Here is an 18,412-nt window from a genome sequence, read left to right as displayed (position 1 = left end):
AAGTGAAAACATAAAAAACGAGTAAGAGAAAAACAGAAAGAAGAGAAAGGTAGAACCTAGAAATTGACAGGGAGAATGGAAAAAAGAAATAGAATAGAAATGAAATGAAAGACAGAAGACAAGTGGAATTATGAGAGGAAAGGATAGTAAAGTGAAATAAGACATCACATGAAGGAATAAAAAAGAATAACTTCCTGGCTAGCTGCATAAATGGAGCTAAACAGCTAGGTGGCTATCGTTTAAGATGATCAACCACCTTAGCGGACCTTACAGAATTGGGGCACTGCAATATATTTCCCCTTTAATACTCGGCGGGAGTCAGATGACTACAATAAATGGTTTGTAAGAGGAGAAACTAGAGGTCCTACTGCCTGGAACTGAAAACAGCATGGAGAAAGTGCATTTTAGCTTTGACAGCCACGGTTAGTGTGTACAGTTCAGGAGGAATGTTCCCTCTTACTCACCCTCATGACGACCAGAGAGGCTGCCATCTTGACCATCTTTAGCAACTCAACAGTGTTTCAAGGTGCTCATTAAAAGTATTGCGGCAAAACTGCATCAGTAATACTGCCCAGAATTATTAATACCCCAAGTATGAAGATTAGCGATTAGCAAGTGTGGTATTAGTGCATCATTAAGTTTTTCTTTGCGAAATTGAAAAGGAGCTTTTGTGCACCACTTTCTGCATGATTTTCCATCATGCTTCTTACGCTAGTGTTTTTTTTGCGAAATGTGCATGGAGAAAACAAGTCGGGAGTGTGGTTCTCCCAAACAACCTGTAATCCCAATTCAGGTGGCAATTCTTGTTCCTGTAGGAATCATGATTTAGAAGAAAGTTCTACTCAGTGTCCAAGTAGGGTAGGGTAGAGTCTGCTACCATAGTCCAGATTCAGAGTGGGCTGGAATAACCACATACATCACACTGCACAGGACAGTAAGGACTTGTTGCATGATTTTAAGTTTGCGCTGATTGATGGAATTAGAAACATCATCTGGAGGTCAGCAGAACAGATCAGGCTCATGCAATGAGTCAGTCGGTCAGCTGGGCGGAGCTATCTGTGAGCTCCATCTCGTTTCAGTTGAGTTAGGTTTCACCCAGTTGCCCTGTTTTGTAGTGTTGTGGGCACTAGGCCCACAGGCTACTAATAATGACACAAACACTATGGGTACAGTTGCTAAACTGCCCACGAGTATGGGCCCTCGGGCACTTTTATTGGCAGGGTCATGTCACTCGTGACGCCTGTGGTGGATGTGTGTCGGGTGCAAGTGTGTCCAGCCCTCGAGGGAGTGGCTGACAATACAAGTGCTTGCTGAGACACTAGTACGTGTCCAGCACTACACATATCACCGTACGAAGAGCCTTTGTGCAAGTACAAAACATTGCTAAGCCACTGAGACCCAAGCATCTTAAAGTCTTACTGTTGGAACCTACTCCTGTAATCAGCCCTGGAGAGCATCATGCTCGGTGGAATCAAATGTTGCTTGCAAGGAAAAGAGAGTGAACCAGGGACACCGCGGCCAGCAGTTTCATTAGTTTCACAAGTGATGAGCATGGCTTTAACTGGAAGTCTCTATGAATGGCGTAGTATAAACGCCAAGTAAAATCTGAAATCCTCCCGCTAAAATACGATATTGTATTGACCTCTACTTCATCCTGCATCCTTCCACAGCGGGTTGGGACTGTTTTGAAACTCCGCGCCGCCAGTCCCCCATGAGGTCTGTCTGTTTACATTCCAGTGGCAGGGCATGACAGATAGGTGCAGAGGGAGCCCCCTGTATTCCACAGGGTGTTATTTGTTTCACCCCTCAATCTCCCAGCAACAGGATGTAAACCAAACCGAGCAATGGGGGCGGCACGGCTCAGGGCTTTGGCATTCCAGCAAGTCGGGGCATTGCAACGGCCCACCGGGCATTCGCCACATACCTTAACGACAACATCACACAAGCATTATAGGTGCAGTCCCGAATATGGTCCCTAAATGGCTCCTAAGGCACTTTAAGATCTTACGCTACTGCTGTAAGGTCAAACTGTAGGACTCTCAGGTCGCCTGCATCCCAACCGCCCCATGGCAGAGGTGCATGAGTGGGGTGCAGTGAGCTCACTGCCTTGTAGAAGCCCATGCATGGCACAAGAGCGCATCAGATTGCAGCACCTTACAACCAAAAATATAATAACGTGGCCTCAGTTCTAGTATGACAAATGCTTGAATGGCAACACACAACATTGCATGGGGCCCACTAATCCCTGCACGAGAGCTTTGCAGCACTGCACAGGTTTGCCCCACCAGCACTTGGTTTGTTATATTTCGAGGCTGCCCACGGGGTAATACATTTAAATGCAATACATCTAAAATCAAATCATTAACCTAGTCAGTGATTTTCCAGTAAATCAGGCATGAATTAGGCTCTCTTGTACCAAAGTTAGACACGTCAACTGTCAATGATTCAAGGTACTATATTATGTGCCCGAAGTGGCACACTTACACTCTACCCCAGTGTTTCCCAAAATTGCCAGCTGAGTTTTGGTGGGTCGAGAAAGTCTCAGAGCAATACATTAAGATGCTTTTAAATTCTGTGTTTAACTTGTCACACTTGCCTCTGAATCAAAGACAAACTGACAGGCTACTTCATTCTTTTAACATGAGATTGTTGTTTGTCTATCTCTTACTGCAAAGTGAGAGGCGTTTTTAAAGTGAATTATTTGTCCATGTAGGATGTGTTTTTTTGCACTACACAACAAAATGTAAATGACTGTAAATGCACTGCATGCATCCAGCAGTTAGAAAAGCAAAAATTAAGCACTTTTTTTGTAATTCTGAAGTGTGCTGGTAACACAGATTTTAATATGATCAAAGCAAATCAAGACACTTATTTGGTGATGCTCAGAAACCCGATTTTCACCCATTATCTTTTGTGTGCTGTATAGTTTTATCTGTAGAACTGCAAGTTTGTGCAAATTTAGTGGGCAGTTCAATGGAAAATGTGTCTGTGAAAAACAATACGCTACCACAAAATGCTATAGCTACATTAAAAAATCGCTTGACTCCTACCCATTTAATTTAATGTAGGAGGGTCTCGAAAGTTTGTTGTTACAGAAAATTGAGTTGTGGTTTGAAAAAGTTTGGGAACCACTGCTCCACCCCAGTTCCTAACAATACCTGGCTGTCGAATTGGTGCTGGACTGAGGTCATAAGGACACAGGGGCCCACATGCATCAAAGCAAACACCGGTCACAAACGGGCAGATTCTCAGAATCTGCCCCTTTGCGACCTGTACTTTTGCATTTGGGATGCATCATCCTAATCTCTAAATTGCGATTACTTAAATTGCGATTGCATTTAAGGAATTGCAAATTGAGATTCCTTAAATGCAACGAATTAAAGTAAAACAACTAGCGATTTCGCTAATAGGGGGTGCAAATTACCATGAAGTTGAACTTCATGGTAATTTGCAAACACTGAAATATGCACTAAAGTTCAATTTTACACACACACATGCCCTTGGGGCATGAGTGTGTGCAAGATCTACTCATATGCAGATTTTCAGGGGTGCAACAGGGTGTCCTTTTGACACCCTGGCACCCTTGAAATTGCATTCTCAATTTGCGATTCTCTAATTGAGAATCACAAATTGAGAATGTCTTCCCATTCATTCCTATGGACCCCTAGGCCCATAGGAATGAATGGTGAGGTATTCCTTAATTGCGAGTCGCAATTTGCGAGTCGCAATTAAGGAATGTTTAGAAATCGCTATTTTTTGCGATTTCTACATGCATAGCCTTTTACTATTCCTTATTAGTGAATCCTTATTTTTCGCTAATAAGGAATCGCAAATGGCATTGTTGATGCGTGTGCCAGTAAGTGATTTGCCCAGAATGACAGGTTGAGCGTCCCTGCCGAGACTCAACCTGTTTCCCCAGCTTCGAGGTCAACCGCCCTAGCCATTAGGGCACATCCTCTCCACTTGTTGGATGCTTTGTACACAATCTCATGCCACCTAAAGACTGGGGGTACTTTACATACATTCAAGAAACTTTGCCTTGTTGACCCAGCAATTTTGAAATAGAATTTGCACTGACTGACCAGTGAGCGATATCATGTTCAGACTTGTACATATGCCTTTTTCATGCACTCATCAGTCAATGCAAATGTCTTTTTGTGCTGGTAGGTTTGTGCACATGGAGGTGCAAACCTGATAGTCACCGATGCTGTGCATTCAACTCGTTCCCTGCAGTGGAAGCCAAATCTCAACATCAAAGGCTAATATTCATGCTTTTATGTACAAGGTGTGGACAAATCGATTCCTCGCACCATTCTAAACCACCATTTCTTAACACGACTTCATATTTTCCCCATAAATAAAGGCACTTTTTCACTAATGAATAAGACTTAACAGGAGTCAATCTTGATTTGTCAAAGGATGCTATGGTTATTTGGAAGAATGAACTCAAGCGTGTTCTTGTGAAATAAGATAATAGGCAACAGGTTCAGCCTTTTTCCTAGTCTGCTGTGGTGCGTGCAGTTTGTTTTTAACACAGCCTAGCAGGTGACTAACACTATAAGTAAGCGGCGCTGTTATCAATTAGTTGTGCAAATGTATAAACATTAGATGGATGAAATGCTGAGTGGTCTACAATGAGATTTAAAAATGGGACCCAGAAGATGCCTCCAGTTATCTGTTATCCCACTAATCAATCTTAATGGTTATATTGCTTACATGTTGACAAAGCTTATCAGTAGATAACACAGCTGAGTGTGTTAATGAACAATCTGTTACCCCACTTGCCTCTGTCAGAGAGATACGTAGGCAGTTTATGCGGCACCTGAAGAGATGTGCATGTGTTCCGTTGGTGATAGGATCCAGAGCCAGTGGAACAGATCAGAATATTCAAGTGTCTCCTGCAAGATTGGCACTACCCTGCAGGTGATGGGTTCCAATCATTTAAGGACAACTGGAGAAGGCGTGGGGGAGGAGGGGATGCTTTTTTAATCTATACATAATCTGAATGCCACATGTTTCAATTTCCATAAATTAGTTTTGTGGTTTATCTTGATCATATCTGTGTTCACATTGCAGATCACAGAATGTAATCATTACAGGAACTACTCACCCTTTAAAGATCAAACCAATATGTGTATTTGAATGTAGTAGTATTCCTCCCCATGTACCTTTCCTCACGTTACATTCCACTTTTTGTACCACTCCTCTGCAAGCTTCATTCAACTCCATGCACTTCTTTATATTTATTTTGACCTGCAGAATGCACATACATTTTCTGAGAGGGGCAGATTGTTCTTAAGAAACCAGCCCCTACTATTCCGTCCACCACTAGCCCCCACTAGTCAGCAGTCAGATGTCGTTGGCAGCGATGTGTGAGGTAGGTCATGAGTCCTAAGCCGGTGACTAGCAACAAGTAGAAAACAACAAGCAAAAACAAGAAATCTATGCGTTGGTGTGTTGGCTTGAGCATACTTCTACATAACAACTGTTCTTCATTTTGCATTAGCAATATGCCAATCAGCTTTTCGCTTAATCCTGTCCTGATACATATAGCCCCATGATACGTCGGAACAGAATGTCACTGAGTGACAGTCCATCCAATTCAAAAATTGAATTGAAGCACACAGACACTGTGCACTGCGTTTCTTGCCTTGTCTAAACTTACCCATTGTCGTTTTGACTATCCTAGGCAATTTCAACTCACCCCCATGATCTTGGTGGTACATCTAGCACAAGTTGGCGCGAAGTACTGCTCATAGCAGCGCTCACAATACACGCTGTTCTGTTCCTCCACGAAGCTTACGTCTGCCAGCGAGGTCTTGCAGTGGGCACAGTTGAACTCCTCTGGGTGCCAGGAGCGCCCCATAGCCACCAAGAATGGGCCACTGTTGAGAAGCATAAGAATATGCACATTAAGGGAAAAAAACGTATATTTGAACGCAGTTCAAAATGGCTGCAAATTGGGATCAGAAGAGGAGAAATCAATGACATAATGCAAAATGATGGGGCCCCCCTGCAGAAGGTGACGATGGGCCTCTGAGTCCCCCATATCTCTCATATATTCATGGATAGTTGGCTGAATCAGGCCCCTGAATGGTTGGGGTCACCCCTGCAGTGCAGGGGCAATAGCTTTGCCCCTGTGAGAAATGTTGAAAGTCCATGGTAATCCTATTCCGAAACTACTGGTGCTATACAGTTTCAGCTGAGAATACACTTAATAGCCAGCAATGTACGTGCAAATATGAAAGATTAGTTGAAACTAAGACTCTCTCACATGTCTGATTTTAACAACATCACAGATTCATCTACGCATAATGCAGTCTGGAGAATATTTGAATGGAGATTTCATGAGACACGTTTTTCATTCATGAAACATTGTAAGTATGTTCACTCAATTCACTGCTTTGGCATGAACATTATCAATAGCGTGTTATCACAATAGCATATAGCTGGTGATAAGCTTGCTTTTTGGGTCTGCTAACTTTTCATCTTTTCTTTGTTGCAGTAAGTTTGTTGACTGACTTTGAAAAGCTCATGCATGCATGATTCCAGAGCGAAACACGTGTCAGTTGGAATCTCCGATAAGTGATTAGTCTGACTACATTACGCCTAGAAGTATTACTGGTCTTATTAAAATCAAGTGCTTGGTTTCAATTATTCCCTCTACAATCAGAAGAGACATGCTCAGACCAAGGAAAAAGATCATGCACCTAACGGTTTCAGATAGCATTGCTGCTGCACCATGCCAGTGCATTTAGTATGATCATCGAATCACTAGTAAAGGTTTACATTTACAGAGAAGTAACCAAGCCATGTGGCCCAAAAAGGCAGTAATAAGAAAAGAATTCATGATTTCCAAACCATTTCACCAAGTTAGGAAACCTGCCTTCCAATATGCTATGTTGTATCATAAAATGTTGTAGTCTTTTACCATCACTGGCGTGGATCTGGGCACTTTTCAACCGTGGTCGGTAGTGGGAGTACCTGCCGGGCAGTGACTTGCGAGGGGCAGGGTGGGGGCTAGCAAACTATGGATCTCGGAGGTTTACAGGTAAGTAAACATATAAATAAATAAAACAAATTTAGTTGCACGCACTGCATCGCATCTGGGGATGCAGTGCACGCAGTGACTTTCGCCCAGCAGGTTCTCCCACTACCGATCGCGGCTGGCACTTTTACTGTTCTAGCGTACTCTGTCATGGTAGTCAATATAGTCTTTTTTGACAATGTACTTAGTTGTGGTTTGTATTGATCAGAGGTGAGTTATATTGGAGTTTAGATTAGAATAGTATACTGTATAGTGGTGGATCTATACTGGAGATGAAAAACAAGTAACATTTTGCTTAATGCGAAATTCGAAAATTTCACAAGTCTTAAAAAAATTGTCCTGATCTAAACTGGATTTGAATATGCAGTTGTGGTGACAAGCGTTTAACTAACAATAAAGTTGTCACCAAGCCACCACCCAATTACATGTGCATTGAAGGTTTATTGGTCTATCGGGTTTATATGCCACTTCAAATGTACTCTCTGGGTGGATGACCAGCCCAACAGTCCCTGCCTTGCAGAAATCAAAACAGTCATTTTAATTTTCCACCGACAATGTTTCTTATTGCTAAAAATAGGTTTCACACATTTAACAGTGCTTCTTCAAAGAAGAAATATTTTCTCCACAGTCTGTAAAAGCCAGAGCATGGACCAACGGCTGCTTTCTAATCCCTTCAGTCTGCTGTTAACTCTAAAAGCAAAGTGGTATGTTTACATTGTACATACCGTTTGTAAAGACCCCCTTGCAGGAGAAACTGTTCTTCCAAGTCCACTTTTTATGGACGATGTGATACAAAGTGAAGGTCACAGTGTATCTATCCATTTCACAGAGCCAGTGTTTCACCATCGACAGAGAAAGCCATGTACTTCCCAGTCCTCTCGCTATTTGTTATGATGAACACGAAGAAGTTAATTTTTCAATTTCGTGTTCTGCAGCTGTATCTTTTTTTTACGAACACATTTTATTACATTTTTGCAGATGAAGAATGAAAGCATAGGTCACACAGTAAGCACACATGAGATAATTACATTGCAGTCGCCAAGGCCAATGGCATTCGTTTGATACAATGGGATAATACAAAACACTAGCAACATCACCACTTTTGGTTTCAGTCAAGACAGTCATCCCATAGCTCAACCATTTCCCCCACACTTGACGGTGTTTGAGGGGACATCCTCTGGCCTCATTGACCGGTCTCTCCTGCTGGGTGCACACGCCACCCACAACGCCAAAGTGACAGGGTGGGAGGAGAAGGGGATTTCCAGCACACAGCAATATCATGCTTGGCGACCATTAGGGCTGTCCCCAAGAAGGAGCAATCAGCTCTTGCTTCCAGAGCCCTCCAGGACACGCAACAAAATTACCAGAGTGGTGTGAAGAACCTTCCATCCAAGCACCTCGGTGAGCTCCCCTACCACCACAACCCGGAAGTTTTGAATTGTGGGACACAACCAAACCATGTGATAGAATTCAGCAGGTGCGTCGCCAGAATGAGAACAGTCAGGCTCAGAGAGGAGTCCCGCTCGGTGGAGCGAGCCGGGGACAGATAGGCGGTATAGAGATAATATGTTTTTATCAGCTGGAGTTTGGAGGAGATTGTGATAACCCTTGGCACCATCAACAAGTTGTGCCAGTCATCATCCTTGAAGAGCGCAAAGAGAAGTGGGGACAGAGGACAGCCCTGTCTGGTTCTGTGACTAATGGGAAAAGCGTGAGATAGGACTCCATTGATTTGACCCGTGTTGTAGGGTTGGAATAACCTTGACCATTCCACTGAAGCGAGGTCCGATCCGGGCCCATGTCGACACCAACTGAAGGTTGCCACAGTCCACTGTATAAAACGCTTTTTCCAAATCAATGAAAAGCAGAGCCAGATCAGGAGGTTTTAGGTGATGGTCACTAGGGCCATATGGAGTCATCGAAGGCAATATCTTGTGCTGCGGGTCGGTATGAAGCCACATTGGTCAGGATGTATCAATGTGCATAGAACCTACCTGAGTCAGGTGGCCAGGAAAGTCGCAAAGCTTTTAACCTCTCCATTGATAAGAGATATTAGGTGGCAGTCTGCACATATTGGGGAGGGAAGTTGCGTTTTGGGAATGACCACTATTGTGGCATTGTCTTTCCCTGCCGGAAAAGCACCCCACTCTTTAACCTTTTTGTAGAGGGCCAAAAGCTGCAGGTCTGGACATCATGGAACACCTTGTAATATACTGTCGGGAACCCACCAGGACTGGGTGTCTTCCTGGGAGCTATTTCCAACAAGGCTGCCCCAGCCTCCTCGGCCGAAAAGGGTCCATCTAACATTTTAGTCTCGGTAGGGGAGAGGTGGGGGTGGGGAACATCCCTGAGGAATTTAGCAGCATGGGTTGCGTCTTTTCTAGGGGGAGTTGTGTATAAATGATGGTAATAGCGGGCAAATGCCTGTGTAATCCCAGGGAGGGTACGGAAGGAGTTACAGCGTTCATCAATGATTTCTGGTTCTATCCTGTTTGCTTGTCGGCGAGAGGCTAACCAATATAGCAGCATTCCATTTTTGTCTCCTCATCCATAAAGCCTAGCTGTTGTGTCATGCCAAAGATGTTTGGCAGCTTTCATGGACTGGAGGCAAATTTCTTCATGCAGAAGAGGCAACCATCGGGCGGTATCCCTTCTAGGATCCATCTTGATATTTCTCTCCTGACGGAGGGTACGCACCTCCAACTGAGTGATGTGTAGGGAGCCGGCGAGTTCTTGTACGCAGATATGACCTTTGGAAAACCCTCTTATAGTGGCCGTAGAGGCTGACCAGAGGGTGCCGATAGTTCTCACTGAGCCTTAATTATTTTGGAAATACTTTTGCAGTTCCTCCTTTAAGGTGTGGACAAAGGTGCAGTCTTGGAGGTACCAGGCATTGAGACGCCACATAGGTCGTGGACATTCTCTGGGGGAGCCAAGATGAAAGAGGAGAGGACCATGATCAGATACCTCGGGAAAGAATCTGGAAGTGAGAATTGGCATGACAATCATGGGCGGGCATGAAGACAAGATCTATCTGTGAATAGGAATGGTGCGCAGCAGATGCATGTGTAAATTGGCGGTGCCTTGGGTTCCATATGTTGCAGAGTCCCAAAGTGGTAGCCCAGTCAGAGAGACGATGGGCACCGGAGCACCTTGTCGTTGAGGAAGTTCCTTGGCATCCTCCTCTGGTACGGGGACTGCATTGAAGTCCCCACCAATTGTTGTTAGCCCCTGTGGACGATCCAGGAGGATCTTAGACAAGTAATGAAAAAAGGTGCCTAGGGCTGCCGTCGGGGTGTACACACTCACCAGATTGATGGTCTGGCCTTCGTGTATCCCAGTGAGGGCAAGGAAGTGGCCCTGTGGGTCACGGATTTCACAGGAAAGCATGAGAGGAATATGCACAAGGGCGATGTTTGTGACCAATTGATTGTGCTAAGACGGACAATGCACATCCCTCCCTTTCACGTGTGTAGAGGAAGAATAGTTTGGAGTAGTCCGGGGTTCCTAGAACAGGTGCTGAACAAAGGGCATCTCGCAATTCTTTGAATGCTGACTGGCATTCGGGTGTCCAGGGGAAAGGTGAGGGGGTGTCTTTGGCTAGGAGGGAGAGAAGGGGTTTGACAATGAGGCTAAAGTTCGGTAACCACTGTCGGCAGAAGGAGGTGAGGCCTATCAGAGAGCAGACTTGCTTCTGATTCTTGGGAACGGGAGTGTCTAGAATTGCCTGGATCCTGTCGGGTGTGAGTTTCCTCCCTTCTTTCGATAAAAGGTGACCTAAATATGTTACCTGTGGTTTGCAGAACTGCAATTTCTTTCGAGAAACGTTGTGGCCATTCTCTGCAAGGAAGTGTAAGAGTTGGATGGTGGCTGTGACGGCTAGTGGAGTGGTGTCTGCTGCTAGAAGGATATTGTTTACATACTGTATCAACACCACCCCGTCTGGTAATTGAACGGCATCTAACTGTCTTTTGAGCGCCTGGCTATAGATGCTCAAGCTCTCGGTGCTCGGAACCTGCAGCCTACCAGGAAGACTGGCTTGCAGCTGCAGGCGTGGCCTCTGCTTGCATAAGCACCGGGGTCCCAGTTGAGGCCCGGAATTGCTTAATAAACACAACCAGCTCAGCGACCACGGCACCGATTCCCGCAGCCGGGAATATGTTTGTGAGTGGCTAAAAATAGGCTTGCAATTTGCATTTTAACAGTTGTGCGCCATGAAAGGATGGTGCATTCTGCGAGATTGGCACAAGCATTAAATGTAATAAGCAGGAATATGTGACAGGACAATTTTCATCTCATGGAACACGAAGCGCATAAGCAGTTTTTCTGGCCTTGGCCAGGTATATTAACATATAATGAAGATTGTTATCCTTTTTAATGCAGTTGCTTAACTTGTCTTTTGTCTATACCTTTTATGTGTTAATTACCCATCTCCATGGATGTGGATAGCATATGTGCAGCAGGTCATTATGCTCTGTCACACACATGCTGCTGCTCTGCTGGCGGCAGGACACTAGTGTGTCATATTGATTCTTGCATTGCGGAAATGTAAATGTATTTCAAGTATTCAAGGCGTCAATAATTCTGATCATTGTAAAAGCGCAACCCTGTTCATATATTTTCTTTATTTTAGATTGGCTGGCAGGCTATTAGCAGGATTAGTTTGAAGGAGAAATATGTTTTATAATGCTGAATAATAGACGACCGTACATGTCCATAATTCAAATCTATCCCCAATGCACCCCGCACATCATAGGTACTTCTCCTTACTTCCTCACGCAAATGTTTTAGGCGTTCTCCCACCTTTACAACAATTTCTTTGAAGTTGCCTTAGCCATTATTGTGGAGCCATCCAGAAGGGATTGTTTTAAAAAAAAATCTTATGGAACTTATTGAGATGCAATAGGTCTAGCTTTTGCAAAAGTTTAAGCTATTGGCATTGTAAATGACAATGCCTTTTATTTATCTGTTTTTAAAACCAACACAGAGATAAAAAGTTTGTTATTTACAATGCCAGTAGCTCCAAGTCTCGCTAATGCGAGACCAATTGCATTGCAAATGCTTGTTAAAATAGGCACAGTGACTGATTGGTGACAGCTAAAGGGAAGCAGACTACGACTGGTGACGTTAAGACGCTGGGTCACTCTGGGCCCTAAGGTCCATTTCTGATTTGAACAAGTCCCCAGGGACTCCGTCTAGACCTGAGGCCTTCCTATCTAGAAGAGACAGGACAGCTTTTTTGACTTCCCCTCACTCGAAGCACAGGCCACTGTCCAAAGAGCCTCTATTTGGTGGAATCTCATCATTATCAAACTCATAAATGGCCTTGAAAGATCATGCTAGGCCTGGGATGGGATAGGAAGTGCCTGCAAAGACAGCCGTTTGGGTGAGAATAGAGGATGGTTAACAACTTTCCAAAACACTGCGCTGTCCTGAGACTCACAGACCTCAAATAAACTGTCCCAGTGCTCCTTTTTGAGATTCCTCTTTCTGGTATTAGGTGCCAGATGATAAGAGACCCTGGCCCTTGTCACTTTTTCACGGATGCAAGGCTGCCTTTGCAGTGAAGCCACAAGCACCCTATGAGTCTGTGAACATGCCTTGTCAAACCTGTGTGGAAATGGGCAGGGTAAAGGCAGCCTTAATACACCAAGTAATATTCGAGAAGGCAGCCAATATATAATCTGATAGGAAGCTCTATCATTCAGGCAGATATAAAAATCAGATTGGCAGAAGGATAGCAACTGGGCTTTAAAATCAGACGGAACTACCTTAGCCCAATTAAGTCTTTTTCCTTGTTCTTTGGTCTTTTTTTTTGTTGTAACTTTTTATTGCATAAAACAGAAAAAACACATCAACAAACAGTCAAGGCAATATGGCAATAGTACATCCATTAGGCCTGTGCTCGAGGAGGACGGGAGACACATGTCAATAGGAGAAAAATACTTGGAAGACCGATAAGGGGGGGGCAAAGGCAAAATTGCACAAAAACAGCTCAATGTAACACAGCTAGAAGGAATGCAGGTCAGGGTGACTGAGAAGGACTAGGAATTTCTGCCAGTGGGGGCGTACAGATATCTCCCCGATACGAGTTCCACTGGTTCCAAATCCTTCCCCATTTTCCGGGTCTACCTCTTGCGATATACACTGTCTTCTCTCTGAACATGCACCTGTCCACACTCTCTTTCCAAGCAGTCACTGTAGGCTGCCTCGGGTACCCCCACAATTGTGCAATATCTCGTTTGGCTACGATATTAGCAAGAGTCACCCACCGAAGCTGCGACACATCATAATCATTCGGACCCCATACATTTAACAAACATTGCCGGGCTTCTGGCATCATCACAACACCCGTCACTTCACTCATCACATCATGTATACGGTTCCAAAAACGCACCACCTCAGGGCATTCCCATATTATATGTAGATAGGTGCCGAGGAGACCGCAGCCACGCCTACACAGGCCATCCGTAGAGTAGCCCATATGGATCAGACGGGGGCCAGTAACATAGATTCTGTGGAGGATCTTGAGTTGGACAAGAAGGAGGCGGGCCGGAATCGCAAGCTCCCTGGGAGAGGAGATAGCGGATTGCCAGTCCTCATCATCCAGTTCAATACCATCAGCAATCCAGGCTGCACGAAGGCGATCAAGCAAACCCGATCGGTCATTGATCATCTTTTTATAAAACAATGAGATAGTACTATCCGGCACGTGACCATCTAATATACGATCTTCAAGGGGGGAGGACTCCGGAATATCACTACCGACAGGGAACACAGAAGTCAAAGCATGGCGTACTTGAACATAACGAAAAATGTCCCTGTCACTCAGCTTATATTCCGCTTGTAGATCCGAAAAAGTCTTCACCTCACCTTTAACCCAGAGATCACGCACTTTACTGATACCGATCGTGTTCCATTTATCAAATCCCTTAGTCTTCCATAGACAACCCAATTTCGCGGAGGCGTAAAGCGGAGTTGCGCCGGTTAGTCTATCGCTCCAGCCCATAGTCGCAGTCGCGCTATGCCATACCCGCACGGCTATAGCGGTAGGTCCCGAAAGTTGTAAACGGGAGGACCCCGAGTAAAGCGCCCTGTAGTAGTCACCACCCGGGAGCAGCAACCTATCCATTTCAAAAGCCGGATTCAGTGCCGGACCGTACATCCCATGGTTGATGGCAGCAAGTTGGGAAGCCCAATAATACCGACGAATATCCGGGAGCGCAATGCGGCCATCATACCAGGGGAGTGTTAATTTTGGAAGAGCGATGTGCGAACGTCCGCCCCATATCAACTGCCTCTGCAACGATTCTACCTCCCGAAAATATGTCGACGGGATCACATCAAAACTATTCTGAAGTGCACATAGAAATCGCGGTAAGGACATCATTTTAAAAAGGGCCGCACGCTCCAAGGGAGACAACGGTAATTTACGCCAGCGCACTACATCCGAGCGCAGCCTTTGGAGTGGGGGGAGTAAATTTCGTTCGTAGCGAACCGCCGGATCCAGCGTAATAAACACACCCAAGTATTTAAAACCGGACTGCGACAACTGGATGGGACAGCCCCGCGGTAAACGAGGGACATCACCCGCGAGCACGTAGATATAGGATTTTGACCAGTTGATAACAAGGCCCGAGTTCCTCCTGAAGGAGGTAAGCACGTCGAACAATACGTTAAGCGATTTTTGGGGAGAAGTGAGGTATAACAAAATATCATCCGCATACAAGGAGATACGATCTTCGAATTCCGGTGTCCAACGTATGCCCCTCATTGAAGGCTCCCACCGCAGCCAAGCGGCGAGAGGCTCCAACGCAAGAGCAAAGAGAAGCGGAGATAATGGACAGCCCTGCCGCGTGCCCCTCCCGAGAGTAAAAGGCATGGAGACCCGACCATTAACCACCACCTGCGCCAGTGGCGTTTCATACAGGAGTTTGACCCAACCAATAAAGCCGGCGCCAAATCCGAACTTGGCGAGCGCGGCCCAAAGATACGACCATTCAATAGTGTCAAAGGCCATCGTGGCGTCCAAGGACGCCAAGATGGACGGTTCACGCAACGTCGGGGCCCTCGCGAGAACACCATGCAAACGTCGCAAATTTAATGCCGTGTTACGATGAGGGATAAAACCCGACTGATCCGGCTGGATCAGGTCGCTGATCACCGTAATCAGACGATTAGCGAGTAGCTTGGCGAGAATCTTAGGCTCCGCATTCAAGAGCGAAATAGGCCTATAAGACAAGCAGCGATCCCTAGGCTTGCCCTCCTTGTGGATCACCACAATGGTCGCAAGACGCTGATCCCTAGGAAGGGAGCCATTTTCTCGCGCAGCCAAAAACATATCTCGGAGATAGGGAGCCAGGGTATCAGGGCGTAATTTATATAATTCTATAGGAAGGCCATTGGGACCCGGAGCCTTGCCGGAACGAACGGAGCGCAACGCGAGAGCCACCTCATCCACCGAGGGTGCGGCATCCAAACAATCCCGATCTGATTCTGACAAACACAGCAGTGCTATATCTTTAAGCAACAATTGAGAGTCCTCCTCGGGCCTATCGGACACCGAGGTATATATCTCTCGGAAATAATCAGCAAAACATTCAACAATTTCAACAGGGTCCGTCACGCGTACACCATCCAATTTCTCAATCACAGGAACCACACGACTCGCTCTCTCCTTTCTATCCAGCCAGGCAATCAATTTTCCTGCTTTATCGCCTACATCATATAACCGTCCCTGCTGTTCCCTACTCATCATCCTGGCCGCATCAGTAACCAAAGTTTTATATTCCAATTGTTTAAGGTGGAGAACATGCAATGCTTCTCGAGTCACATCTCGCTCCAATGCAGTCTCTAAGTCTGTAATTTCAGTCTCGAGATGAACAATTGCCTCATTCTTACATTTCTTGGCACACCCAATCAAAGACAATGCCTGGCCCCTGATAACAGTTTTGAAAGCTTCCCACAACGAAACAGGTGAGGACACAGAACCCACGCTTTCAGCAAAATACAGATCAAATGATTTAATCAATTCAGTGCGGGTTTTGGGGTTAAGAAGATACCAGGGGTTAATCGTGGCTACCCTCCCTGCAGCGCCTGTGTTAAGATGAAAATGAAACCAGATAGGGGAATGGTCTGATATACCCCGAGCCAGGTGTCTAATCTCACCAATCGAAGGGGACAGGGCAGCCGGTATCAGGATATAATCCAGTCTAGAAAGACTACCATGTGCTCCCGAGTGGAAGGTAAACTGAGTCTGCTCAGGATGAATTAGCCTCCAACAATCTACAAGCCCAAATGTCTCCAGAAAGTCACCCAACCAGGATTGCGCAGCAGGAAGGTCTCTGGGCGGATAGCGATCCGCTCTGCCAGAAACGACGGAGTTAAAGTCACCACCCAATATCAAAACACCCTCCGGGAGACCCAAAACCACCCGCCCCAAGTCAGCAAATGTCGTGGATTGCAGGCCAGGAGGAACATACACCGACACCAACGAGACCGTTTTTCCCTCCCACCGCCCGACAAGTGCAACATATCGACCCCTGGCATCGAGGACCACATCATCAACCTCGAAAGGGAGGGAAGCAATATGCCCACCCCTCTAGAACTAGATGTAAATCCAGAATGGGCAACAAGACGGAAACCCCGTCTATTAAGGGCGTGGCAAGTATTCCCACTCAAGTGCGTCTCTTGTAGCAAAACAACGTCAGGCGAGAGGCGCCGCAAAAGCTGCGCAACTACCCCCCTCTTTATCCGATCACCCAACCCATTCACATTCCAGCACAGTACCTTCAACCCCCTACCCCCCATCCGAATCCACTATGAACTCCCATCTCAAAACGAGCACCACACCAATTTCAGAAATAGTGAAAGTTCTTTGCCTTGAAAAAGAAAAAACGAACAACCCCAACACTTTTCCCTCCCTCCCCTCAATGTTCCCAACACAACTCCCCCCCACCCTGCACCCCTGCACAGACTCAGAAGCCACCTCAATTTGCAGTGTGCCTGTCGCCCTAACAAATACAAACAAACAACTAATCTACACAAAGAAGCCCCAGAGGAGGAAAGGGTCCCGCCAGCCCCGTTACCTCCCAGGATACGAAGGGAATGATCAAAGAAGTTAGTGAGCCTCAGCTGTTCATAAGGAATAGTATTCCGGACACGGACGTCATAGTCATTCCTGGTCCAATAGGCCCCCCTCAGCGCCACCAGTATGGTCCTGGCCAGCACGGCGAGCCGGTAAAGTGTCCAACCAATCACTTGCGTCCTCAGGCCGGACAAAAAAGAATGTTCGATTGTCGTACTCAACTCGCAGTCGGGCCGGGAACAACATCGCTTATTTTAACTCCATGTCTCTAAGCCGCCGTTTCACCCCTTGAAAACCCGTTCGTTGTTTCTGGACCGATTGAGAAAAGTCCGGATAAAAGTTCACAGCAGCGTTCTCGAACTGCGTAGGACCGCCCGTCCGTGCCGCCTGCAAAATGGCGTCGCGATCTCTGAAGTTGAAGATCCGTGCGATAATCGGACGGGGGGGAAAACCGGGCTTCGCCTGCCCCCCGCACCCTATGTGCACGTTCAATGGCGAAGAATTTGCTCAGGCCCTTGGGAGCAAGATGATTGAGGATAAGGTCCTCCACTCGAAGATCAGTGGAGAGTGGACTAGAGTCTTCCGGGACCCCAATAATACGCACGTTGTTGCACCGTGCACGGCCCTCAAAATCCTCCAAGCGACGAGCAAAGAAGTCATTGGCAGTTCTGAGGTTCCGCACTTCTGTTTGCAAGTCGGACACATCCGTTGTGAGGCTGGATGTCTTTATGTCAAGTGACTTCACCCTCTCGTTCGTCTTGGCCAAATTGGTTCGAATGAGGTTGACATCAATGGCCACCGTGTCCAGCTTCAGAGCCAGGGCTTCATATTGTTGGCCGATAGAGGACTTGATACCAGCAATGGCGCCCATCACGTCCTGTAGCGTTAATTTCGCCAATACAGCGGGATCGTCAACAGCCTCCTCCCGGGTCTTAGGTGTGCCACCGGGGGATCCTTTAGAAAGTGTGTAGCGGTCCATGACATTCGTCTGGGTTGAGCCTCCTCGGAAGTTGGTCTTGACTTTCCATTTTTCACCCTCGGGCTTGCCCGTCATGGCGAGCCGGGTGCCTCGAAGGGAGGCTTGGGATCTGGTCCAAATGGCTACTTAGAATTCACCCACTAGAACACCAGAGGCATAGTTGAGTCAATTCGAGTCCACAGCCAAACTGTCGCTAGCTCCAAGCCCAATGAACTGGCAAAGGGGCCAGCCCGATCAGCCGTCACCCGGCAGAAGGAGACGGTGCGCAGGAGAAACGAAACCGAAAGTGAAATGAGGC

The 18,412-nt window shown here is 46.2% G+C and overlaps 1 protein-coding gene across 1 annotated transcript in view; it reads right to left on the bottom strand.

The window, feature by feature from the left end:
• LDB3 (LIM domain binding 3) overlaps nucleotides 1–18,412 on the bottom strand; it is a 432,694-nt gene that overhangs the window by 45,103 nt on the left and 369,179 nt on the right. Inside the window, exon 12 of the mRNA XM_078643294.1 lies at nucleotides 5,705–5,885. Within this exon, the coding sequence (XP_078499420.1) occupies nucleotides 5,705–5,885 (181 nt within the window). The remainder of the gene's footprint in view (nucleotides 1–5,704; nucleotides 5,886–18,412) is intronic.

This window comes from Lissotriton helveticus, chromosome 5_1 (genome assembly GCF_964261635.1).
Source record: "Lissotriton helveticus chromosome 5_1, aLisHel1.1, whole genome shotgun sequence".
NCBI lineage: Eukaryota > Metazoa > Chordata > Amphibia > Caudata > Salamandridae > Lissotriton > Lissotriton helveticus.
Note: the sequence above shows the minus strand (reverse complement) of the source record. Positions and strands in the feature narration are given on the sequence as shown.